The sequence below is a fragment of the Drosophila miranda genome, chromosome XL (assembly GCF_003369915.1).
Source record: "Drosophila miranda strain MSH22 chromosome XL, D.miranda_PacBio2.1, whole genome shotgun sequence".
Classification (NCBI taxonomy): Eukaryota; Metazoa; Arthropoda; class Insecta; order Diptera; family Drosophilidae; genus Drosophila; species Drosophila miranda.
This window is the reverse complement of record NC_046673.1, coordinates 10,083,168-10,108,719: the sequence shown is the minus strand read 5'-3', so window position 1 is coordinate 10,108,719 and position 25,552 is coordinate 10,083,168. Positions and strand designations below refer to the sequence as shown.

Sequence of the window (25,552 nt, the reverse complement as noted above, 5' to 3'; positions counted from 1 at the left end):
AAAAACCGAATACGAGCACTACGGATTCGAATGTTTCTAAAAAGATTCGGCACATACTATGGCGGAACCCATTTGTGTATAGTACGCATGAATGACAGACAATATTTTCAGCAAAAATCCACCAAGGTTGTGTGCTGCTTTCTCGTTCTCTCAAGTATAGAGTGAGCGAGAAAAAAACTGACGCGATTCGCCACATTCGGTCCGTTTTTGGGCGAGCGAAAGCCGAATCGCTGATCCCTATTAGATCAAACGAAGCGAGTCCCAAATCCCACCGAATCGATCCGGTAGCCCGTCCAATATGTACGTACTGTACGGCCTTCTAGATGCTTCTTTGATGGCGTTCCCTTGAAAGTCTCGCTATGTGTATAGATGTGTCATCAATGTAACTTCTGATTTATTTTAGATTGTATAACTAACGGTATTTTTACATATATAACATGTAAAAAAATAGTAATTAAGGAATAGTTAAAAAAACGTAGAGCACGATGGAGGCGACGGCAGACTATGAAGCGAACGAGGGCGAGCCAGCATCCGGCCTTTTGATGGGTCTCCCATGTTTGCCAAAGGGTAAATGCAAAGCAAAACTAAATTCCATCAAGGAAGAGAATGTGTGTGAGCGAATGAGAATAGCTGGATTCACCGAAATAAAGGATAATGGATAATGGCAGGGCTCGCTGCGACGGCTGGTGTTGCGGAGCCGGCGATGGTGCAGCTCGCTTCTTCTCTGCTGGCGTCCTGCATCATGGCTTAAAAAATAGACTGATTCGCTTACATCATGCCACCCATGCCGCCCATTCCTCCCATGCCGCCCATTCCACCCATACCGGGCATTCCCGGGGCAGCATCGTCCTTGGGGATCTCAGTGACAACAGCCTCGGCCGTGGTCAGCAGAGATGCAACACCGGAGGCATCCGTAATGGCCGTGCGCACCACCTTCGTGGGGTCAATGATGCCCTTCTCAATCATGTTGCCGTATTCGCCCTTCATTGCATCGTAGCCATAATCACCAGACTGAGTCTCCACCTTTGCCACGACCATGGCTCCATCAACGCCGGCATTCTTGGCAATGGTCATGCAGGGCATGCGGAGGGCACGGCGCACGATGTCCACTCCAAGGCTCTGGAAAAGATTAATCACAATATAAGTGAAAGAGTTCTGAAGAAGAATTCTGATCCAATTACCTGATCGGCATTCTGGACGGCCACGCTGTCAAGTTTCTCGATGCAGCGGAGGAGGGCAGTGCCACCACCGGGAACAATTCCTTCTTCGACAGCAGCGCGAGTGGCATTCAGGGCATCGTGGACGCGGTCCTTCTTCTCGTTCACCTCAACCTCGCTGGAGCCACCGACTCGGAGCAGGGCAACGCCGGAGGCCAGACGGGCCAGGCGCTCCTGAAGCTTCTCCTTCTCATATTCGGAGGTGGTTTCGCCAATTTGGTCCTTGATTTGGTCAACGCGACGTTTCACGTCATCCTTCTTTCCCTTGCCCTTCAGCAGCAGTGTGTCGTCCTTGGTGATGACCACCTCGCCCACCTGTCCGAGATCACTGATCTTGACATCCTCCAGCTTGACGAGATCAGCATCATCGCCAAAGACAATGCCGCCTGAGGCGATGGCCATGTCTGTCAGGGTGGACTTGCGGTTGTCGCCGAAGCCGGGGGCCTTGACGGCTGCCACCTGAAGACCGATCTTCAGGCGGTTCACGACCAGAGTGCTCAGGGCCTCGCCGTCGATGTCTTCGGCGATGATCACCAGGGGCTTGCGCTGCGTGTTCGCCAACTCCAGTGCGGGAATAATGCTCTGCACTGAGGAGATCTTTTTCTCCGAAAGCAGCAGAAGAGCATCCTGGAACTCGACCTTGGCGCCCTTCGAAGAGTTGATGAAGTAGGGCGAGATGTAGCCACGGTCGAACTTCATGCCCTCAATCACCTCCAGCTCATCCGTGAGGGTCTTGCCGTCCTTAACGGTGATGACACCGTCGCGTCCGACTCGCTTCATGGCCTCGCTGATCAAATTGCCAATGGCCTGATCGCCGTTGGCCGAGATGGTGGCCACCTGGGCAATCTCCTCGGGGGTTTTCACTGGGCGAGACATTTCCCTGAGGTTATCCTTGACGGTCTCCACGGCCAGCATTACACCGCGGCGGATCTCGACGGGATTAGCGCCCTTGGAGATCTTCTCAAATCCCTCTTTGGCAATGGCGCGCGCAAGAACTGTGGCAGTCGTGGTACCGTCGCCAGCCTCCTCGTTCGTGTTGTTGGCCACATCTTGGACCAGCTTAGCACCGATGTTCTGGAACTTGTCCTTCAGTTCGATCGACTTGGCCACAGTCACACCATCCTTGGTGATCTTGGGCGATCCCCACGACTGCTCGATGATGACGTTGCGACCCTTGGGGCCCATCGTCACGGCCACCGCATCGGCCAGCACATCTACGCCCTGAAGCATCATGGCGCGCACCTCGGCGCCAAACTTCACGTCCTTCGCATAGCCCCGCATCGCCAGATGGCGGCTGACGGAGGTGCGTGCAAGTGCAACAGGTAAGCGGAACATCTAGGGAGAGAGATCAATGGGGTGATGAGAATCAAGAACCGACCAACAAGAAGCTCGTGCACGTGCTCTCGCTATTGTTTGCCTAATGCCAGCATATTCAATTTGGACTATTTACTATATTTAATTTTTTGATAAGCGGGCGGGCGGCTAAGGTACAGTGGTGTTTCGTCATCCGTACGAATCTATTCAAAATGATGTAAGTCCCATTGGATCGGAGAAAAATCCTATTTGCAAATGAAAACAACCCATAAAAAAATGGACTCCTTTGCCGAGAGTTCACTCTAGGAGATACAAGCCCCCACCCTCCCCACCAATCCACTCCAATGACAGCGGCCATTGATAGCGATTGTTCGAGGTCAACACCATCATAAGCATCACAGAGCCTTCCAGAAGAAATCGTTTATGTAACCCACTATACAAGAATAAATACAACTAAATCCGAGGGGGGCCCTCTTACGAAACACTAGAATGCGGCGCGAGGAGGCGTGGCCGATGCCCGGCCTACCCAGTGGCCACATGCAAGTCGCTATGACAAATGTGAAATCGTGTTAATATGCCGGCAATCAGAGGAAAACCATGTGCGCTGGCTCTCGAACATTTCTCTTCAGTGGACAATGTGTGTGTGTGTGCGAGGACCAATCTCTTGTATTAGCATTCATATTTCCCAATAAATGCGAGTAAAATGTCCTCAAGCAACCAATAATGTTATAGAAACACGGTTTGCCGGCTCTTTGCCTAGATTGTTCTTTCTTATATAACCGAATCACACACGCACACAGACCAAAATTCAGCGCAAGCTCCACGCAAATAGAGCAGAAAGCTAGTACGACGTCGCAATCAAAATGTATTGATTATTACTTACTTTTAATAGAATTAGCAAGGTGTTTTAACCGAAGACAAAAACTAACTTTATTTAATTCACTTAAATATTTCCACGCAAAAGAACTTTCGTCGCAGGTTTATCGATACGGTCAGTGTGACCGCGGATTTATCGATATGGTCCGACCCTCAGAAATATACCGAAACATACCGTCTCGTTTTAAAAATATACCGTAAGTATACTGACGAAATCAAGTTCTGTTATACATATTCCTCGTTTTTGATATTCTGTGGAATATTACTATATAAAAAGAACATTTAGCACTGCCCACATAATTTTATCCGATTAAGGAATCAATTTTCTACTTGACTGGTTTGTTTTAAATACTTGATTTGTTTTCTTGCTACGGCAATTGCTGTTTATGCTCTTCAACTACAATACACCGTCTCGTATGATGAAAAACCGAACTTATCCCACTTATGCCCCCTCTATTTAAATAGTTCAGCTACTTGAGGTAAATGGCGAAAACTATTAACGATTGTAAATTCTTCTTGTAGATTCATCCTATCCTTCCCTTTAACTTGCAAAAAAACCCACGAACTCAACCTGAACTACGCTAAAATGATTAAATTTTCATTATTTTCGGTAGAAAATTTAAATACCCCCTTGGCTTATAATAGTTAATTGTTCTCCATCAAGGATTGGAAACCATATTGCTTAATTTTAATGTTCCGTCAAATATTATAAGCCAGATAGAACATTTAGCCATGCCCACATAATTTTATCCGATTAATAAATTAATTTTCTACTTAACTGGCTTATTTTTAATCTTTGCTTTTATTGTATTTATTGTAAAAAAAGGTTTAAACGAAAAAGTTCAACAAAAAAACCATCGCTATGTTGCGTGTAAGCCTAAGTATAGGCCTTTGTATACTCTATTTTGATAATTGTATATAAAAGTATAAATAATGATATGAAGATAAAACGTAACTAATAAACACCTTTTCTCAAATTGACATTTTTTAGACATATTCATGTATATGATGAGTGATGAGTATATGATCTCGATCCTGATACCTATTATTGGTCTCTGCAAGAAGACAAAAAACTGTAACATATCGTTGTGATATTTAAAACAGAGACTAAACTGTTTTTGCCTGGGATGACACAAGTTTTCTCAATTCTATAATATCCTTTCCTAGGAATCAATTTTCTACTTTAATGGTGAACTTTAAGTTCTCATCTTTATTAAATTATCAATAAAATAAGGTTTAAGCAAAAACGGTCAACAACAATTATCACTAAATTAATGTTTGTACATGGTAACTACACATTCGCTCCATATTAATGTAATTACTAAATGTTAAATGAAAAATGATTGGCCCTTTTTTCAAAAAAATTTATATTTTGGCAGTTCTACACGATTTCTACATGATTGGATTAGCAAAATACTAGAAAATACTATGAAAAGAATAAACTTGTTCATGGTGCTCGAGCTTGGTGTCTAAGCTGCCAGCATATGTAATATAATATAATAATAAATTTGGTGGTGATATTTAGTATTAAAAAGCTTATACAATATGGATATTTATTACCAACGAATGCCCGCGTCTTTTAATTCTACTTATCGATATATCGGTACTACCGCGATATATATTATATATATTTATCGATTATAAAATTTGATGTTCAACAACACTCTAAAATCTGTCTGGCAGCACTGGCCGCAATTTCATTGGCAATTTTAAATCTAACTGTAAGAAAATTCGAACTAGCCAAGTGGAACTTTGGTGTTTAAATGTTTGTTAATTATTGACAAGCCACTGTGTGTGGTTTTTCCAACCAGCCGTTATTATTGTAGACACACAAGGTATTGCATGCACATTTACATACTAAATAAATGCACGAACTACTACTATGCCGTGAATGTGTGGTATGCAAGGAGAAGGAGAAAACAACCGACAGCAGCCTTCCAGGCCCAGAGCCATGGCTCGTGGAATGCGGCTTAGCAAGTTGGAAGCCGTTGCGACCATTGATATCGTTTGCTTGTATCGTTTTTCTTTACCTGTGTATCAGTGCATGTGTGTGTGTGTGTGTAACAAAAGCTGTGTCTGTCTGCGCGTATCCATGTGCTGATCAGGTTTGTTGCACAGTGGGCCGCATTCGGGCAACGCAACTTCCTTGCCACGGTGCGGCACCCTATCCAGTGACAGCCTGATCTTTGTACACTGTGGCAACGATTGGAATCCTCATTGGTATTGGTATTTTTGTGGTGTCTGTCTGCCGTTGGCTCGTACCCTCGCTCACCTGTACATTCACGTCTGTGTGCCCGCCCGTTCACTTGTTAACTGGTTGTGCGAATAGCTGGCATCGGCCCCCGGCGGCTAGAATCAACGGCTGATGCGACGCGGACTACGGCATGGACGACTAAGAGCCGCGACGGATAGTCGTAGTTGTCACTCGGTCGTCGGTTGTTGATGTTTTTCAAAAAATAACCATATAGTAATATAGTATATACATATAGTATGTACATATAATCATCACATCGTTCACTTGTCGCCTGCACAACGGCCACGGCGGCTATGTTTCGTTTTGTTTGGTTAATCTGTGTCGACTGGAGACGCCTCCAGGCGGCAGCCTGAAAATTGATTTCACTCACATTCATTACCAATTATCGGAATGTTTCGGCAGTTTTTTGTTTTTTTTTTTTTTGATATGAAAATGGATATGACCGCCATGTAAATGTCACAGGCCAAGAGCCGAAATTAACAAAAACCAAAAACAGAATACAGAGGTAAACTTGTTTTACAAACCTGCCAATTGCAATTCTCCATTCTCTGATCTTTTTTTTGTCTTCTTTGCTTTTTGGCCGAAAATTAATATAAATCCCGCGAGTGTGTTGTCTTTTTTTTCATTATTTTTGTGCTGTGGAAAGTTCTAAATTGTGATAAATTGTGGAGAAACGAAAACCGTTTGCTCAGCGGAATAATCAGCTATATCGCTTCCGAGTAATTGAATGCAAAGTTCCATAGAATCGGTGCAGCTTTTTGGGAACCAGCCACATACATGGCTACTTTCTGTTGTGGTCGTTGTGATCTTTCTGCTGAAATGCAGAAGAACCGTTACAATTGTCCATTGCCGCAGCAGGGCAGCACTCTCGGCGTCTCGCTCCACCCCATTGAAGTTTCCATTTCGATGCAAGCGTGAGAATATTTAGCTCTCTTCTGCTTTTGCTTTTTATTACAAGACTAAAGAACTAAGAACTTATCCGCCAACTAATTACTCAATATACCCACACTAATGTAGTTTTTGTACATAATTTATGGGAAAGTTTAATAAGCATGCATATGTATGCATGTGAAAGTGCAGCGAATGGAAAAAGCAAAAGACAGATCACTACTGAATATGTTTTTCATACACGATTCGAATTCCATTGCAGATAGAAAAAGCGTTGCATCTTTGCTTCATTTGGAATCATCATCTACATATCTGTCCATCATATCCATCCATCCATCCAATACACCTGTTTCGCTCAGAATGTGTAGCGCCGTTGAGTCGGAAGCAAACGTGGCGCCATCTAGCGAGCGTTGAACCGCATTTGAAGCCAATTACAGGAAATGCTGAAGCACGCCTCCAATGCGAGCAGTGCCTCTGCCTCCGCCTCCGCCTCTGCCACCGTCCCGCTGCCCGTGCCACCGGTTACAGTGGCTTTGCCGCTCAATGGACAGCTGCTGCGCACCGCTTCAGCCTGTGCCAACAGTAGCACAAGCAGCAGTAACAACAACAACAACAGCCACAACGGGAACGGGAACGGAAGCAGTGGAAGCGGCAACAACACACCCTCCGTTCAAGCAGGGGCAGCAACAGCCGCTGCAGGAGCAGGAGGAACAGCAGCAACCACCACCACCACGAATGGCCCTGTGTCAGCCACTGCTGCAGCCGGGGCAGGCTCGCCAACACCCGCAGCAGCTGCCTTGGCCAGCACGGCACGCAACATTCACCTGCGACCGCCCCAGCCACAGCCGCAGCAACAGCCCCTGAACATATCCGCTCTGAATGCGTCCACCTGCAGCACCCTTCTCAATGGCGGGTGCCGAGTTTCAAATGCCGCCTCCAATCTTCTTAACATTGCCATGCCAACGACCCCCACGCCACTGAAACCGCTGACGCCATTGACGCCATTGACGCCCCTCACTCCCAATGGACACTGCAACAGCAATGGGAGCCTGCACCATCACACCTACACGAACCAGCACATCCTGGCCAGCAGCCACCACCAGCAGCAGCAGCAGCAACAGACGCTGCCGCTGCCGGCACAGCCTCAGCTGTCCCACTCCCTGATGCAGCCCCAATCGCCACAGCAGCCGCAACATATCAGCCAACTTCAACAGCACAATTACAGCAACTGCAATAATCTGATGGGGAATCCGATGCTCCAGAAGCTGTCCAAGCCCGGACCATCGCCTCGCGAAGCCCTCACCAGCCTGGGTCTGCTGTGCTTGAGTGAGTGCACACAACACACACCATTCGGAGTCTCGTCTACCATCTGACCATCTGATTTGTTTTCAGGTTCCCTGCTTCTGGCGCTGCTCTCGCTGATCTTCCTGTTGAAGATCTCGCCGAATGGGCGCGATGATGCCCTGTCCAGGGGCGTGAGCAGCGAGGACTTTATCATCGTTTACGACGTGACCCTGGCCTTGTGCGCCCTGTCGCTCTCCCTGAACCTCTGTTGCCTGCTGGTCTGCGCCATTCAGTTCCTGTTCGCCGTTAAGCTGCGTTCGCCAGCCTTCGAGGGGCGCGACAACAAGTATCTGGAGAAATCGAGTGCCAGTCGCACGTGTGCGGTTAGCGGATTCTTCATCTCCATCCCGGTATTCCTCACCGGCATCATTCTCTACACCTTCAATCACTTCCACTCGACGCCCGCCATCATCACCAGCGTCCTCATCGGCGTGGGTATCGTCTTTTGCGGCGGCGCCATGGTCCACAATGTGTTCGTCTGGCAAAAGGAGAAGACCATCAGCTATCGCAGTGCCCCGCTGCACGGGACTCTTGTGGGATCGCTGCCACACAACATGTCGCTGCTATCGGCGGCCCAGCTGCCACTGCCACTGCCGCTTTCTCTTCCGCCAGTGCAGTTCCATGCTGCCTCTCCGCCACCACTGGCCCCGCCACCAATGCAGCTGTACCAGGGCCACCATGCCTGCATGCTGCAGCCCACCTCGGTGACACCTGTCTCGCCGAACCACTCGCACGGTAGCTTCAATCCCCTGCTCTGCAACAACACCATGGGTGGCGGAGGTGGAGCCATCAATTCATCATTTCTTGTCCGCCCGGCCACGGCGACGCCCCCCACGCCGAAGCCCATAGGCGGGGGAGCCGGAAGCTGTCTGGTGGGTCGCGAGGCCAGCGGGTCAGTCAGTCCGGGCATCCCGCCCACGCTCGACATGAGCAACATCACAATCTCGCTGCACGAGCTTTCCACGCTCGTCTAGACGAGCACAGCACAGCGCACCTAACCCACTGATTAATCAGTTTTAGACGTTAGCTAGTAGATACAGACATAGACCTAGGCGTAGACGTAGACGAAATCCACCGTAAAACGTTGGTCTGCTGCTGCTGCCAATGTCCCCTTCTTGCCGATTTTCAATCATAAGTTTCATAAGGACAACTGCTGTATATATCTGTACATATCTATCTATTTTAAGTATCGACTTGGAAGTAAATGTAATTTTAATTTTAAATTAAAATTCTACTCAAAAATGTGTATTTTACATTGTGGTGGTAAACAAAAAATTAGCTGATAAAAAATTAAATTTTGGCGCGTAAAAATGAGCGATCCGGCAACACCCAAACGGGTATAGAGGGCGCCTTGTTCAAAAAGAGGACGCGCGCGCTGGGATCATCGGCGATTCGGCGATATCGATAGCAAACGCGCGGCAGGGTAAGTTTAGTTTATCGGATACAAATATTGTTCATTGAAAGTGTTGCCTCAGCATTCTCTCTCGCTCTGCAAACAATGGAAACAATACAAAACTATCAATATTGTTATTGATAATGATTTTATCCCCTATTAAGAAAATCGATAGATAGATATGTACGTGTCCGCCATGTGGGGGAATTCTAACTATTTATTGAACACTCGAAAAGCACATCTGCCCATTTGGCAATTTGTGTCAATACAACTAAAAAAACAAAAATAAAGTAAAGCCCATGTGGCGGCGTAACCATTCAATAATACAAGAGTCTCTAGTGTCTGCTACGTTGCTTGTGGTGTGTGTCACCTTCCTCCTCCTTCAGCGGTGCGTTACCCTCACTTTTCGGATTCGCCATTGCCGTCGACCACAGGCTTTGATCTTAGGCGTTTCTTTAGGGGCACATTGGCCTCGCTGTTCACTAGACAAGAGAAAAAGAAAGAAAATCAGGAATTAATGATTGGCCCGAAAGCAGTATGCCCTGAAATGTTACCCTGCTGCGGAGTTGGTGTGGCTGTTCGCGGGGCTGGCGACGATGCAGATTCCGACGAGGTTCGAATGCGACGAGGACGGAGCTCACGTCCAGTTGTCTGCGGGATGGGGGTGGTCGCAGGCGACTCCTGATCGCTCATCGCCAAGCTGGAGCGTCTGCTGGTGCTTCGAAGCCGCAGACGAGGCAATGATATAAGCGTGGAATCTTCGGGCAATTTCTCCTCGGCTCCGCTTGTCCGGCGCTGCTTTCCGAGCTTTCCAGAATTCACGGGTGGCTCACTGGCACCACGGCCACGCCGGGGTTCGCCTGTTTTTTTCGTCTCCCCGGTCGCCTCCCTAATTGTGGAGGTGGCTCGCTTGGTGCGCGCGGATGTGCGCAGCATCGGAGAACCAGAGTCCAGAGATTTCTGCTCGTCGATCACCTCCAGCGGATTCTTGTGCTGTCCCGAGTTGCGGCGCTTTGGCATCGACAAAGGTGGTGTGGACACGGCTCGTTCGAAGCCGCCCGCAGAGCTCTTGGGCGGACCATCGTCACTGCGCAGGCGCGTCCTGTTCCCAGGGTGGGCCCGCGGGCGGAGGACACGTGAGGTAACTGGCGAAGCTACTGTTGGAGCCCGCTCGTCCTCATTGTCGGAGAAGGCCAACGTCAGACTTAGTTTGGAGTCGTCATGGTCTTCATGGGACGTCGTCTGTGGCTCATCTTCGGCCTGCAGCTGCTGCTCGTCCTTTGATTCAGATTTCTTCTTCTCTTCGGGAACGTTCTGCTGGGCTTCATCGTTCTCATCCTCCTTCTTCACTTCGGGAACGTTCTGCTGGGCTTCATCGTTTTCATCCTCCTTCTTCTCTTCGGGAACGTTCTGCTGACCTTCATCGTTTTCATCCTCCTTCTTCTCTTCGGGAACGTTCTGCTGGGCTTCATCGTTCTCATCCTCCGACTCGACCTCAACGTCTACCTCCTCAATTTCGGGCAGCGTGGCGAGATGCATCTTCTTTTCTGGTGATGCTGCGTCATTACTAGATGAGCATGTAGAACTAGAACTAGAACTGGATTGCGTCGGGGATGATCTAGATTGCGATGAAGTTGACGATTTCGAGTCCGTCTCTGATTTTGAGCTTGATCCCTCTTCTGATCCTGAACCCGAGTCCGAGGCTGCTATGGAGCTTGACTTCGATGGAGACTTGTCCTCATTTTCAGCCTCATTTTCAGCCTCATCTTCAGCCTCATCTTTACCCTCATCTTCACCCTCATCTTCAGCCTCATCTTCAGCCTCATCTTCAGCCTCATCTTCAGCCTCATCTTCACTGCTGCTCAAAATGACGATTGATGTGTCCGTAGCCGTAGCTCCAACTGAGAGAGAGGGGCCGTCGCCAGGGCCGTTCTCCTTCTGGGTCTCATCTTTGAAGGCGAACAGCTCGGCACTGCTGGAGGGCGCCGATTGAGAGGGGCGGGCCACATAGTCACCGACCCGGGTGCCGTCCAGGGCGATCACACAGTCGTCCTCATCATCCTCCTCCTCCTCCTCCAGGGAGCCCTTGGTGGTATCCAGATCATCCACGGTCTCGAGGCTATTGGCCCGGTACAGGGCACGCGGTGAGCCATCCCCGCCAGTGCCGCGCGTTGCCCGTGGACTCGAGTTCTGGGAAACATTTGTGTCGCTGGGCAGAAAGGATGTGGGCGTGTGCGTGACCGAACGCGATGTGGTTATGGAGCCCGTCGACTCAATGACAATCGAGTACATGCCATCGCCACCCTGGATGGTCTCCGGCAGGGTGCGGGGCGAGGAGAGGTTCGACATTTCGCTGCTGAGGCTCAGGGAGGGCGAGGAGCTGCGCTCCTGCGGCGGATCATCGGAGCTGCCCATGTACGTTCGATTGTAGCTGCTGGGCCTCTCCTGCAGCTGTCCTTCCTCCTGGGCCTCCTGCAGATACTCCTCCATCAGTTCCTCTTCCTTCTCCAGTTGCTCCGCCTCGACCTCCGCCAGAATCATTTCATCCTCGATCTCCGGCGAGAAAAGCGACTCCTCCTCCCGCTGCTCAGCTGTCGTCACATCGTATGTGGACATGCCCAGAGTGGTGTCCAGCATTTGGACCTCTTTCTGCCCCTGCTCTTGCTCCTGCTCCTCTTCCTGCTCCTGCAAGTTAACTGATGGCGCATACCAGTCGGACCTGCCCCCCGATGCTGTTGACTCTGGCTCCGTTTCGGGATCATCCATCTCAACACATATGGTGGTACGCTCTGAGATCTTAACAGAGGTGGTGGCGGTGGAGGTTGCGGTGGCCGTACCTGAGGAAAATATCGACTGTGTTCCCATTTTCGAGGAGCAGACGGTGGGGGCAAACTCGTGGGATGCCGTTTCGGCCGTGAGGATAGAGGCAAAGCTCCCAAATCCGCTGCTGCTCTCGCTCTTTCCAGCCTGGATGAGCGAGCTGCGGGGCTGCGGCCCAGCAGGCGGAGCCATGGGGCGGGGAGACTTCTCGAGATGTTTCTCTGGAGCTGGCATCAATCTCGGGCTGACCATCGAAGTATATGGTGAACTCAGGGGCGACATAAACTCATCCTCATCCTCATCCTCATCATCATCCGACTGGCTGTTGTCCGAGGCGAAGGGTAGGAAACCAGCTGGCGGCTCGATTTCCACAATGATCTCGTCAGTCTCCTCCTCCTCCTCTTGCTCCTCCTCATCTTGCTCCTCCTCATCCACCTCCATGGCGTCGCTATCGGGAAAGCCATGGCATTGCAATGGCATTGGCGGCATGAAGCAAAACCGCTTTGGCTTAGCCGTGGCCAGCGGTGGAGTACCGGCCCCTGCGTCGAGGCCCGGTCGCCGCTTTAGTATGGTCACTGGCGGTGGAGTGGTCTTTTGCTGGAGCGGCGGCTGCTTCTTTGCCTGCAGGAACGTCGGCAGTTGGAGCAGCTCACTGGGCTTGGGTTGCTGATCATCATCGGTCTGGTCTTGATCCGATTTCGGATAGAACTTATTCCCAACAAAGTCGCAGACACCCTTCACGAAGTGTTCGCTCAGCATACGGCGCCGCTTGGGTGGCTGCAGGTTCAACTGGGAGCCGCCGCCGCCGGCCTGCTCAGGTTCCTCCTGCTCGCGTTCACGCTTCTTCACCGCCTGGTGGGGCACGGGACGCAAAGTGCGACGGCGACGGGGCAGCTGGCTCATGCCGTACATCGAGCTCCGCAGGAAGGGCACCTGGTGGCAGGGGATCGCCTTGCCCTTCGACGATGAGTCCATGTTGTAGTGCGTGGCCCAGTGGGCGCCGAGGGCAGAGCTCTGAAAGACGCTGCCCTTCAGTCCCCTGAAAGGGTTTCTGGCCAGCTGACTGCTGAAGGGCTCCGGATGGACGTTCTCGGCCGGCGCCACGTCCAGATTCTCGCGGATGCGGAAGTAGTCGCCGGCAAGGGTCTGAGAAACGGGGTTCATCGTTGAGCGGTAGGCAGAGATAATCGCTCGGGTGGAATCGTCGGCGATCTGCCGCTCGGCGGCCACCTCGTCCATCAAGGAGACCGCCTCAATGTACTTGGACTTATGCAGAAGCAGAATCAGCTGAACGCTATCCGTCAGCGGGGTCTTGCACTCCCTGAGCAGGCTCAGGGCGAGCTCCTCCTCCGATTCGCGCAGGCACAGCTGGGCCAGAGCCTTGAACTGCCGGTCCTCGATGCACTGCCGGAAGAAGTACTCCAGCAGCGGCCGGCCCGTTACGTCGTCGTCATTGCGCCGGGCATACTCGAAGGCCTCGGGTATGTTCTTGCTGGCCACCAGGACCTTCAGGTGCGTCAGCGTGGAAAGCGGCCCCGGTGGCCGACCCACCACGCTCATGGCCTCCGTGATGGCGCCCTTGGCCAGGAGAGTTTCCACCAGCAGCTCCACATGCCAGTTCAGATAGGTAAAGTCCGAACAATTCGAGCTCGACTGCAGTCTTATGCATGCCTGGAAGGAATCAGATGGGAGATTCAAATTAAAATTTAAAAGAAATGCAATAAAAATAAATAATCAGCAGTAACCAGCAGGGATCGTTGGGATTCTATTTTTTTTTTAAATATAAATAATGAAATAAATATTTAATTCGGACTTTGAATATTATTCATAAAAAATCCCCATATTAACGCTTTTTTTTTTAATTTTCTTAATACAAATTTAATGCAATAATTTTTGTATCCAATACTCATTAAATTGTAGATTGTCGCTAAAACTGATTAAAATAAACATTTAAAATCAATTTTGGAAATGGTACATTAAATTAAATTTTTTAAAGTAAAAATTAAGAAAAAAATTATTCAAATTTTTAAAAAAATGTTTATTAAATAATTTTTGTTTTATAAAAATTTGGAATAAAAATTATTTTCAATTTTTAAATATAAACATTTAAAATGTGAAACTAATTTTTATTTTTAGTTTTAACCATTTTTTTTTTTTAATTTGTAATTTAATTTAAAATTGATTTAAAATGTTTATTTTAAAAATTAAAAAAGCCGATGTTTTTTTTAATTTTTATAATAATTAAATATAAGAGGTATACAATTTATTTCCAAAAAACATTAAAAATGTGAATTTAATTTAATTTTCTTATAAAAAAATTAAATTTAGTCTACGATTTTATTTATTCCAAATTTATTTTCAAATTGTATTCCAAAAATTAAAAAAAAACCGATTTATTTCCAACAAAATTTGCAATAAAAATGTATCCTGTTCTGGGATAGCCCTTGAATAAATAATGTAGCTCTCCGTTTTCTTTGGCTTTGATTTTTTGTAAACTCTTTTGTGATCTTTGGGTGACTGGTTTAGCTGACTTAAATGCCTAATTGTTTGAAGAGAGAATCGAAACTTACCGAATGATCATCGTGATCCAGGGCCCAGAGGGACTTCACGCGCAACACGAGATTCTTTTTGAGACGGAATCCGGTGCTAAACCTGCTGCTGGGTTTCACTTTCGGCATATGGACATCCAGATCGAGCAGCAAGTACAAAATGACCTCATGCTTGTGATCCATATCGATGTTCGCCGACAGCATCAAATTCATGATGGACTGCGTGTCTGGAGGATACTCCAGGGAAACGGGTACACCGCCGCTCTCTTGGGAAATACGCTGCAACAGGCGATCGATGTAGAGAGTACCACGCCTAGACAAGCCTCTTTCTGCGTAGTCGCGTCGCATCTTCACTAGGGCCGAATGCTGCTGCCCGTCCTCCTCCTTCTGTTCAAGCTGCTGGCCTTCTGGCAGCAGTCCCCAATTAATGAAGTACAGTAGCACTTTCTGGTAGGCATGGACTGTGCGGAGCATCTGTCCATTGGTCTCGATTTCGCTGAGGAGCGAATGAGCCAGGCTGCGCTTGCCCAAACTCGCGATGTACGACTGCAGGCTGTCCAGATTGCCCAACTGGCCGTTTAGCACGCTGAACTCCTTGTGCTCGCGCTCGTCCAGGGGATAGCCGCCGTAGTCAAAGATGCCCTGGCACAGCTCCGAGCAGCGCGCTTTAATCTGTGCGGCGCGCTTCATTATCCAGTTGGTGAGGGTCGACAGGGAGAGTGTTGTGGGATCCCGCAGGTTGCGCAGGTAGCTGCCATCGATCCAGCTCTTTGCACAATTCTTTAGCAGTCCCATTAATCCGTGTTCGAGGGCCACCGAGAGGATCTCCTCATAGATGGCCATCTAAAGAGAGAGAGAGAGAGATAGAGCAGAGGGATGCAAAAGGTGCAAGATAGATACTCGTAGAGTCGTATAGTCGTAGAATGGACTCTCACCTTGGAGAATGTGGCATCGGGTTGGAGCTCACTGAACTGAGGCATGAGGCGCAGGCCAACAATGTTCTTGTGTGTTTCCTCAGCCATCAAGAAGAGCGGGGCCTTCTCCGCCTGGAAGTTTCGCAGAAAGCGCCGCTGCAGCCCCTCATGGACATAGTACTGACAGCCCCCGGCTGTTAGCAGGGAGAAATCTAAAAGAAAACATTACATTAAGCACTTCGCCATCGGCATCGACATCGCCTTTGCCTTCGTACGAGTATCTTACCAAAGCTCAATGAAATGGGATAGAAATGCTCATCGTAGCGCTGCAACGAAATGAAATGCTTAATAGTTGCGGCGTCCAGGTGAAAGCTCAGGCCTGGGGCCTGGCCAGGCAGTGAATAGCCGGCCAGAAAGTTGAAATTCTGGTTCGGGTTCAGGCAGGTGGGCATCTCGTCCTTGTACCACTGATTCATGTCGAAGAGTAGAAGCTTGTTCCTGCCCTCATTGTGCGAGTACCAGCTGAATAAGGCCAGGAGGGTGCCATTGTCGCCGCAAGAGCTGAATGAGGAGGCCGTTGAGCAGCCAAGGATGGAGCAGGGGCCGCTATCGAGCAGCAGATTAGCGCAGATTGCGGTGCTCCTAATGTTCTGTGGAATAGAATGGGACGAGTTCAAAGAGGGGCTCGCCCTAGGAGTCGAAAATATTTGGGCTGACCTTAAAGAGGATCTCCTGGCTTTCGTCATCCGCATAGGAGTGGCTGTAGTGGATGGAATGGAGGAGGGTGGTCATATCGGTGGCCCCACCGTACATGCCGAATACGAAGAGGCAGGGCTTGGGATCATCTCGTGGCACAACGCAGCAGAGTCGCTCAACACTGGCCACCACAAACCCGGGAGGTTGAAGTACGGCGGTGATATGGAAACTATCCAGATCGTAGATCACAATGCGGCCATCCTTGAGGCCAGCGGCAAAGCCAGTGATGAAGTTAACAGATATAAGGCAGCGCACCTCGCTCGTGCCCACTATGCCACATGAGCATCAAAGAAGTGACATTAGAAACACAAACACAAAGAACACATTTAACACACAAAGAACTCACCATCCACCTCCACTGCCAAGTGGCCATAGCAGTCGCGGCTGCATTCCTGTTCTTTCAGCCAAGTATTTATTGCGTGCGTGGAGCACTCGAAGGATTGCCTTCGGACCACCTGCCCACAAATGATCTCACTCAGCGGCAGTCTAATGTTTTGACTGCGACTTTCCATCAGAATGTTGCATTTTATGTCGCACAGCAGAACGGCCCCCTCATTTGTGCCCACCGCCAGGCAGCCATCAAAGTTGCGAAGAAGCGTGCGCTGGCACATCTGGGTGTCCAGAAACGTGAGGGTGCTGCAGTAGAGGCCGTCCAGATCGATGCAGCGAAGCACCTGATTGTAGGCTGTCGAGAAGATGGCAATCTGTGTGTTGGCGTTGGCACAGTTCTCGGGCCGGCTTTCCTTATCGTTCCACGTCTCCAGGCAGACGGCGAGCCATTTCGTTCCGTCCTTTTGGCCAGGGAAGAGCTCCTCCACACAACTGATGCTGCAGCGCTGGCTACTTTCGGCCTCTTCTCTCCAGAATATGTGACGCATAATGCACTTGCCCGCCCTCAGCGAACAGATCAACAGAGTGGCATCGTTTGAGTACCTGTTTGTGATCCATCCCCACTTGCCGCCATTGATGATGCCGCCACCAAAGTTATCCGCTGCAGGGAGGCAGGATTAGAAAAACACCGGCAAACGAATGGCGGGCATGAAAATGAAAATCACAGACTGTGGCTCGTGCACCGCGTCGCCCGTCGCGCTATACTTACGATGTTTGTCACTCTGATGGCCGTAGCCAGGAATTACGCGCTCTGGAAATCCCGAGCTGCGTCTTTCATCTGCATCAATTTCGTACCAATTCATGTTTCACTATATCATTAGCTGGCAAATTCCGCAACATCAATGGCGATATGTGTTTCTATGTAGTAGATGTGCGATTTTGTGCAGTGCCGGTGTTGTTTTTTTTTGATTCACGACGCACGTTTGACAGTTTGCAGGGTTGGATAAGACTCCGATTAAATTTGCAAATTCCGATTAAATTTTCAAATGCCGATTAAATTTTCAAATTCCATATGTTATGGATTTTGCTGTGCCTGCGACATTTTAAAAGTATAGTATATATATATTTATAAAAATAAATATTTCGAAAATAATTTTTAGGCGGGTTTCGATAACACCCTAACGATTGTAGGATTGCGAAAATATCGAGATATTGATGCAAAAATATAGATGGGAGCCACGGCGCAGATAGTGGTGGGAGCTTTTCGATTGTCAACCCTGCCGACCCTGTGCGATTTGCTTGCACATTGTTCTAACACGAAACCGAACCTAGCCGGAAAAAGGCATTTGAGTTTTGAGTAGGCTATATATATAATTCAAATGTGAAATACTTGCCATTCAACGAGGTTTTCACTGGAGCAAACGGGCGATCCCAATTTCATATCCCTTCCAAAATCATCAGTACGTTCCCAAGTGAAGTGAAGAGAAGACAACGGGCCACAACTACAGGCCGACGGCGAGAGGCCACAACAACAAACACACATTGCAAAGCACACAGCTCTGCTCTTCTAATCGCAAAACGTTGTCTGGCGCTGCCTGGCCCTAACCGCACCGCATTGGGGGAAAAAAACGAAAGAACGAACCGACGAAGAGACAACAACAAAGAGGCAGCCAAAACAGCAGCAGAAGGAACGGGGCGCCAAATAATACCGAGCAGAGGGCAGGGGCAAGCAGAGGTAAGTCACATTTGCCAATTGAAATTAAAGTCAAATTAAAGCTGGGCTAAAGAAATCACATGCTCTGCTCTATGGAGAGTGCAACTGAATGAATATACATATACCCTTTCCCTTTCTTTCGTTTTCGTTTTCGCATTCGCTTTCGCTTCCACTTCCACTTTACACAGAGAGGCAGCCACAGCTACAGCAACAGCTAGCGATGGCACACCAGGCAGGCACAGAGGCCTTGGCTGCCGAACTGGCCAAGGCTGTGGAGGTGATAATGCATCCGATGACGCAGCAGAACTCTCGACTGGAGGCATACATGGCCTGCGAGCGATTCAAGGAGGAGTCGCCGCTGTGTGCACAGGTCGGCCTCTTTCTGGCCGGCTCGCCCCAGTTCAATCAGCAGGTGCGTCACTTCGGCCTGCAGCTGATCGAGTACACAATCAAATACAAATGGAATTGCATCACCCACGAAGAGAAGGTCTACATCAAAGACAATGCCATCAAGATGCTGAACATCGGTGTGGGCCCCGCGGAAGATCGCTCTCTGATGCCCCTTAAGAATGCCCTGTCCAAGATCATTGTCGAGATGATCAAACGGGAATGGCCGCAGCAGTGGTCGGACCTGCTGCCCGAGCTTAGCCAGGCCTGCACCAATGGCGAGGCCCAGACGGAGCTGGTCCTGATGGTCTTTCTGCGTCTGGTCGAGGACGTGGCCCTGCTGCAGACCATCGAGTCGAATCAGCGCCGCAAGGACATGTACCAGGCCCTCAACAACAACATGAACGACATCTTCGAGTTCTTTCTGCGGCTCGTCGAGCAGCATGTGACGGCCTTTCGCGAAACCACGCGTCTGGGCAACTTTCACAAGGCCAACGCCCACAGCCGTGTGGTGGAGATGGTTCTCCTCACTCTCAGCGGGTTTGTGGAGTGGGTCAGCATCCAGCACGTGATGTCCAACAATGGCAAACTGATGCATTTCCTTTGCATTCTACTGAACGACAAAGCATTCCAGAGCAATGCGGCCGAATGCCTCGCCCAGATCACCAATCGCAAGGGCCAGGCCAAGGAGCGGAAGCCCCTCATGCAGCTGTACAACGAGGAGCCGCTGCGCTACATCTTCTCATCCAGCCAGATACCGGCCGACACTAGTTCCTCGCTGGCCATCGAACAGCAGCACTTGTTCCTCAAGAAGCTGCTGGCGGTGCTCAATGGCATGAACCAGCAGCTGGTGGCGCTGTGGGGCAAGGACGAGTCGACACAGCGTCCAGTGCATTTGGAGATAATGCTCGAGTGCCTGCTGCTGCTAGTGCAGCATCCATCGCTGAGCGTCGCCCATGGAGCCGCACAGATCTGGCAGCTGTTGCTCAAGCATGAGCTCTGCTCGAAGGACTTTGCCATGATCAACTACATTCCCAAACTGATCCACACGATTGCCCCGAGGATTGTGAAGCTGCCGTATCCGCCGGCCAGCTCGCCCACGAGCCTCACCACAGAGTCGTACATCCGCATGGACTACGACAGCGAGGAGGAGTTCACGCTGTACTTTTTTCGCTGCCGCACCGACTTCCTGGAGATCTTTCGCCTGGCCACCCTCGTCCAGCCCCTGATCACGTACGGCTTCTGCGAGCAGTGGCTGCAGTCGCGGCTCCGCAATGCCGTCGCCGAGAGCGCCGGGATGTCGTGCAGCGTACTGGATCCTGTCTACCTCGAATGGGATGCCCTCGTGAGTGTACTGGACGGTGTGCTCAGCCGCATACTGCTCGTCTCGGAGCGTCCGTCGGTGCCGGCCGGCCTGCGCCTGCTGGAGGACTGCCTGAAGCTGGAGACCACCAATCCGCTGATCTACTCGATCTTGTTGTCCTGCATATCGGCCCTGTTCGTCTTTCTCAGCATGTCCTCGTGCCAGATAACCTCCAACAACTGTGTGGCCATGAACGGAGTCACCCTGTTGCCCCGCGTCCTGGACAAGATCTTTCGCGCCCTCGTCTTGAAGCCGCCCAACGAGCTGGAAAAGGTGCAGGTCAAGTCGGCCAAGAATCTGCGCCGCCATGCCGCCTCGCTGCTGGTCAAGCTGGCCCACAAATACCCGCTGCTGCTGCTGCCCGTCTTCGATCAGATCAACAATCACGTGCAGCTCCTGCTGAAGGAGCCCAACCGGCACCAGCTGTGCCGCGTGATGCGCACCACCCTGCAGGAGGCCCTGATCCTCATCTCCAATCACTTCTGCGACTACGAACGTCAGACGGCGTTCATTGAGCACATCGTGCTGGAGAAGCGGTCCGAGTGGATCTCCTTTGAGGATGCCTTCAAGTCGGCGCTGCACTTTATGCGCTTCGTGGGCCTGGACAAGCCCCCCGTCTTTGCCATTGACAGCGATCCCTCGATTCCGAACCGGACGCGAATCATAGACGCCCTGCATGTGGTCCTGGGCGTTGTCAAGCGATGCACATGGCCCGACGATCCGGACCGGGCACAGCGCGGCGGCTTTGTGATCGCCTGCACCGAGGTGGGCAATCCCATTTGCCGCAATCCGGCTACCAAGCATGTGGTGCCGGTGCTCTCCCACGTTCTCACCTTGATGCGTGTCCTCAACGAGATGTTCACCCCCGAGGCGTTGGCCGCCCTCTCCGAAGGATACCGCAACATACACGGCATGCTCGAGCACGAAAAGAAGCTGCTGATGGGCATCTGTGCCCTGCCAGCCGATCCTCTGGACACCACCATCAAGCGGGAGCCGACCGCCTTCGAGAAGATGCAGACATTCATGATGCTGGTCACGGAGGGGTGCTACCATCTGATGGGCTCGGCGGGACCATCGCTGGGGCGCGATCTCTATCAATTGAATGGCATGGCAAATGCCATCATCACGAATGTCTTTAGCTGCATGGACATCATTCCGGACTACCGCATGCGCCCCATTATCCGGGTGTTCTTCAAGCCCTTCGTCTACTCCTGCCCGCCCATCTTTTACGACGACGTGCTGGTGCCCTTGTTCGCGCATCTGACGCCGCTGATGTGCGAACGCCTCACCAGACGCTGGCTATACATATCATCTCTGTACGAGAGCGGTCAGCTCACTGGCGAGGTCAATGATACCCAGGAGGTGCTCGAGGATCAGCTGAACCGCACCCTGACGCGTGAGTATCTCGATGTCTTGAAGATAGCGCTGGTGGGTGGCCAGATCGGGTCCGATCATGTGGCCTCTGGCGGCGGCGGCGGCACCGCCAATGTCGTGGCCATGGAGAACGAGGAGCACTCGATGGACAGTGCCCCCCAGTCGCGGGCCTCCCAGTCGGCCCTCCTCTCGGACATAATCAGCGATCTGGGCGGGAAGCTGCTGCGCAACGCCCTCATCGGCAACTACATCCTGATGACCCTGCTGAAGGCGATCGCCTGGAACGATGGCATGGTCAACATGAAGGCCGTCAATATAGCGGCCCCAGTGATGCGCTTTCTGGCCGCCGAACATCTGATGGACGAGAACAAGGCGGTGAGCGCCTTCACGGCCGTCCTCCAGGGCATGCAGGTGCATGGGCAGCACGAGGCCAACCAGTCCGGCCTGATCACATTGGGTGTGCAGTTCTACGAGCTGTTGCGCCCCAAATTTCCGATCCTCAGCGAGGTGCTACAACACATTCCCAGCGTGAATGCGGCCGACATTCAGAAGTTCGATGAGAAAACCGCCGTGGCCCCCGTCAAGGGGAACAAGGTCGATCGCGCCAAGAAGGATATATTCAAGAAGCTGACGGCCCAGCTGGTGGGACGCAGTGTGAACCAGCTCTTCCGCCATGAGGTGCAGATCGCCAATCTGCCGCCGATGCAGCCGCACAAGCTCAAGTCCACGGGCAACAATATCATGGACAGCAATCAAAACGCCAATCTGACCAAGCTCTTTGGTTCGGATAAGTGACAGGGGCCGAGGAGGAGGAGAAGGAAGCCCCGTGCCAGCGGAGGAGGAGGAGCAGCAGCAGCAGCCGCTGCCGCAGCCGTACCCTTTGCCGTCACCGTCACCAAACACATCAACATCGAGAACATCAACAGCAACACCAACAGCACCACCACAAACGCCTCAGCCGTGGCCACAGTTCCAGTTCCAGTCCCAGTTGCTGAATCGGGTACGGGTACGGGCACGGGCACAACCATTGCCACGGCCACGGCCACCTCGGCTGCCAAACTAGTGACGACTGAACTTAAAGTAATAGTTAACTAGCTAAGAAGATGGAGCCGCTGTTGCTCTCCGTCTCCGGAGAGGAGGAAGCGCGCGTGAAACAGATGGCGGCGCATCCCAGCCCCAGCCCCAGACCCCAGACCCAAGACCCCGCCTCGCCCCCAGTCCAGTCTTTAAAACAAAAGCAAATTTTAATTTTATTTATTTATTATATTAATTATCTGTAAAATTAGTTTAGTTAGGTCCCAGCGCCCAGTCCCAATCCATGCGCCACGCCCCAGCCATCGCTCCTATATATATTTTTGTTTGTAAATCATGCAGTGAAGAAGGGACTTGTCCACTGCCTTGTTATTTATTATTCGGAATTTGTTAAATTTGCCTGCACAAAGAGAGACAGGAGAGGAGAGGAAAGGAGAGGAGAGGAGAGGGAAGTCGGATAGGATCGATAATACCAATTGCCAATACTCGAAAAACGCTTACGTACAGCCATTAAGCCCGGCCCTTTAATCCGCCTGTGCCTCACACACACACACACACACAAACACTTTTTATATATATAGGCAAAAAATAATGAATGAATTTGTCCTCGTACCCCGGTTCACCCCCGCAGCCCCCGCCCCACAGCCCCCACCCCCTTTGTATAATAGAGTTTACCTAAATTTCAATATGTGCATAATATATGCCTATGTATATTGTAGTTTATATACATACATGCATATGCAATATATATATATATATGGATATGTATATATATATTGTACTACTTATGAAGGGAATACTTATGAAATTACGCTTAGGCTTAGTTGATAGGCAACGATTACGAATTATTATTATTATTATATAATATAATATATCAAAATGTATATGAAAAGAACCCATAAACACACACACACATCCATCCCCCCCTCTCCACACACAGATGGGGATTCCTAAAATCAAGTTGCATGCAGTATATATGTTTAATATTCCTGGGAATATTACATATATATATATCATTTATAACTAAATAAAATTGAAGCACGTTATGGCCCCCATCTCCATTCCCATGCCCATGCCCATGCCCAAAACAGAAACACACACAAAATCGAAATAAGATACAAAAATTTGAAATAAATTTACAAATTCGAAGAGTTGCCACTCATAAACTTCAATCGGGGGATACGTGGGGATGACCTACAGAACGCAGGACCAATGAAAAGGAAATTAAAGTTTAAAAAACAACATACATGACGTGTGCATGATGCTGCTTTCTCGTGGAGCTTCGAGAGGAATCCATCTCAACGCATATAGAAATGTTGGCTTGCTGCCCTTAAAGGACTTTAAAAAAACATCTTTTAATGGTATGTATTATAGAATATCTTCCATCTATTTAGTCTACGTAATACAGATAAAATCAAAATGAATTTATTTAAATAATTTATATTTTTCGCCAAGCGCCTCCCTCTTTATGAGCCCGCATGCCTATTATCACAGAGATTGCTCCAGTCGGGGACATGCTCGTTCTTCAGGTACGTCTCCTTGGCCAGGGATCGTGTTTGGATGAGATCTGTGGCGCCACACAGGGCGCCACCCAGCCAGGCGGTGAAGTTCTGCTTGCCAATGGAATTGAAAAACTTGAACTGCAGATTACCGTGAAAGCGCTCGGCGTAGTAGGGATCGTTTTTGAGGAGGTGCTGCAGCTCCTGCTGGAGGCGTGGCAGCATGCCCTGGACCATGGAGCCGCCGCCGATGAGGAATATGCTTTCGACCAAGGGCTTCCTAGCGTCCAGGGTGCAGTCGAGAATGGAGCGCAGTATGAGATGCGGCAGGCTGTCGCGCTCGTTGTTCGGCTCGAACATTATCTCGTAGACGGTCTCGCGAAGGGCGCCGGGCACCTGGACCGTCGTATCAATATCACAGATGATGTAGTCAACGCTGGGCGGCGGCGTCGGCTGATTTTCGTCTCCGTTGGAACGACTATGGGCCCGCTCCATGGTGGTCACAAAGCACGTACGTACTTTGATGTCCTCCAGGACGCTCTCTGTGAGCAGAGATTCCTTGACGCCCGTCTCCAACAGCTGCCGTTTTATTTCGGCATGAATGGCACTGCCTCCATAGCTTTGGTCCTTGAAGGCGGACATGATTTGAACTCCACTGAAGACTGGCATGATGCTAGTCTCGCTATACCCAATGTCCACGACCACGGCAGTGGCCACAGCCAGCGTCGACAGCGCTATAAGATGAGCCGGCACAAACAGAACCGATGAGACATCGAAATGGACAAAGAGTGCCCGCGCCAACGTCTCCCTGACCACCGTCTGGCCGAAGATGTTCTCCACCACCACGAACTTTCGCTCCTTGGGACTGACCAACAGGTGCCTAGAAACGGTGCAACATATGGTTAGTTTAGTTCTGTTTAACGCATAATATCGATTTGTTCTACTTGAAGAATATCGTCTGCAAAAAGTCTACAATTTGGTCGTAGAGTTCCTCCTTCCGTTCATAGTCAAATAGCCGCTTCGTTTTCCCAGTCGTTGTCAGTACAACCTCCGTGGGCATGATTTTCCGTGGATACGCCTCCCCAGCAAAGCCCAGCCTTCAAACATAGACAAGAGACAGACGCCAATGATGATATCATCTACAACACAACAGAACAGTTTGTCCATCTCATTGCTTTACTCACTTTGTGTAGGCATTTCCAATGTCCAAGATGATTGGGGGCTTATCCTGCATAACACTCTCGTAGATGGGCATCTTGAGGAGCTGGTTTCGGCCGATTTGAAGCTATTTTAATTGCGATTGGATTGAGGGTACGTGCCAAATGGCAAATGTAAGGTGCAAGCAGGCGGTGCTGTTAGGCGCAACAGTCTACGGTGGCGACTATACGGTCCTGAATTGCAAGTACAATTATAACATTTGCGTAATTATTACTTTATTTTATTTAAATTAATCCTAGTATTTGATGAAAAGCAGTAATTAACATTATTTCATTCAACCGCTCTGCAAAATAATTATCTTATTTTAAAC

General features: G+C 50.0%; 5 protein-coding genes across 8 annotated transcripts; 2 read left to right on the top strand and 3 right to left on the bottom strand.

The window, feature by feature from the left end:
• Positions 1-669: 669 nt before the first annotated feature.
• Positions 670-3,527, bottom strand: LOC108164570 (heat shock protein 60A). The gene is made up of 3 exons (XM_017300389.2): positions 3,415-3,527; positions 1,182-2,552; positions 670-1,119 (listed from the first exon to the last, which is right to left on the bottom strand). Exons 2-3 carry the CDS (start codon positions 2,550-2,552, stop codon positions 769-771), a joined length of 1,722 nt encoding a protein of 573 aa, XP_017155878.1. The 5' UTR covers positions 3,415-3,527; the 3' UTR covers positions 670-768.
• Positions 3,528-5,100: 1,573 nt separating this feature from the next.
• Positions 5,101-9,135, top strand: LOC108165001. Of its 4 annotated transcripts, none has more exons than XM_017301032.2 (3): positions 5,101-5,242; positions 6,812-7,875; positions 7,942-8,867. In XM_017301032.2, exons 2-3 carry the CDS (start codon positions 6,990-6,992, stop codon positions 8,865-8,867), a joined length of 1,812 nt encoding a protein of 603 aa, XP_017156521.1. In that variant the 5' UTR covers positions 5,101-5,242; positions 6,812-6,989. The 4 variants fall into 4 exon arrangements, with proteins under 4 accessions (XP_017156521.1, XP_017156523.1, XP_017156520.1 ...); XM_017301034.2 differs by lacking the exon at positions 5,101-5,242 and adding an exon at positions 5,718-6,166; XM_017301031.2 differs by lacking the exon at positions 5,101-5,242 and adding an exon at positions 6,218-6,575.
• A 333-nt stretch (positions 9,136-9,468) lies between these two features.
• On the bottom strand, positions 9,469-17,687 carry LOC108159116 (protein ELYS homolog). The gene is made up of 8 exons (XM_017292101.2): positions 17,425-17,687; positions 16,672-17,316; positions 16,287-16,594; positions 15,856-16,219; positions 15,591-15,781; positions 14,677-15,498; positions 9,841-13,777; positions 9,469-9,768 (listed from the first exon to the last, which is right to left on the bottom strand). The coding sequence occupies exons 1-8, from the start codon at positions 17,516-17,518 to the stop codon at positions 9,686-9,688; spliced, it is 6,444 nt and encodes a 2,147-aa protein (XP_017147590.1). The 5' UTR covers positions 17,519-17,687; the 3' UTR covers positions 9,469-9,685.
• Positions 17,688-17,932: 245 nt separating this feature from the next.
• LOC108163878 (exportin-5) lies at positions 17,933-22,410 on the top strand. Its single transcript, XM_017299395.2, has 2 exons — positions 17,933-18,390; positions 18,558-22,410. The coding sequence occupies exon 2, from the start codon at positions 18,590-18,592 to the stop codon at positions 22,286-22,288; it is 3,699 nt and encodes a 1,232-aa protein (XP_017154884.1). The 5' UTR covers positions 17,933-18,390; positions 18,558-18,589; the 3' UTR covers positions 22,289-22,410.
• A 1,524-nt stretch (positions 22,411-23,934) lies between these two features.
• Positions 23,935-25,383, bottom strand: LOC108161444 (actin-related protein 10). The gene is made up of 3 exons (XM_017295709.2): positions 25,209-25,383; positions 24,969-25,121; positions 23,935-24,904 (listed from the first exon to the last, which is right to left on the bottom strand). The coding sequence occupies exons 1-3, from the start codon at positions 25,277-25,279 to the stop codon at positions 23,992-23,994; spliced, it is 1,137 nt and encodes a 378-aa protein (XP_017151198.1). The 5' UTR covers positions 25,280-25,383; the 3' UTR covers positions 23,935-23,991.
• Between the last annotated feature and the right edge of the window lie 169 nt (positions 25,384-25,552).

Excerpts from the sequence above, each read along its gene's own strand:
- LOC108164570 (XM_017300389.2), bottom strand. The coding sequence starts at position 2,552 with ATGTTCCGCTTACCTGTTGCACTTGCACGCACCTCCGTCAGCCGCCAT. Across the intron at positions 1,120-1,181 it reads CCGTCCAGAATGCCGATCAG|AGCCTTGGAGTGGACATCGT; the intron begins GTAATTGGATCA and ends AATCTTTTCCAG.
- LOC108165001 (XM_033386547.1), top strand. The coding sequence starts at position 6,990 with ATGCTGAAGCACGCCTCCAATGCGAGCAGTGCCTCTGCCTCCGCCTCC. Across the intron at positions 7,876-7,941 it reads CCTGGGTCTGCTGTGCTTGA|GTTCCCTGCTTCTGGCGCTG; the intron begins GTGAGTGCACAC and ends ATTTGTTTTCAG.
- LOC108159116 (XM_017292101.2), bottom strand. The coding sequence starts at position 17,518 with ATGAATTGGTACGAAATTGATGCAGATGAAAGACGCAGCTCGGGATTT. Across the intron at positions 16,595-16,671 it reads CTTGGCAGTGGAGGTGGATG|TGGGCACGAGCGAGGTGCGC; the intron begins GTGAGTTCTTTG and ends CATGTGGCATAG. Across the intron at positions 9,769-9,840 it reads CACACCAACTCCGCAGCAGG|TGAACAGCGAGGCCAATGTG; the intron begins GTAACATTTCAG and ends TCTCTTGTCTAG.
- LOC108163878 (XM_017299395.2), top strand. The coding sequence starts at position 18,590 with ATGGCACACCAGGCAGGCACAGAGGCCTTGGCTGCCGAACTGGCCAAG.
- LOC108161444 (XM_017295709.2), bottom strand. The coding sequence starts at position 25,279 with ATGCCCATCTACGAGAGTGTTATGCAGGATAAGCCCCCAATCATCTTG. Across the intron at positions 25,122-25,208 it reads ATTGGAAATGCCTACACAAA|GCTGGGCTTTGCTGGGGAGG; the intron begins GTGAGTAAAGCA and ends CTATGTTTGAAG. Across the intron at positions 24,905-24,968 it reads TTGCAGACGATATTCTTCAA|GCACCTGTTGGTCAGTCCCA; the intron begins GTAGAACAAATC and ends CACCGTTTCTAG.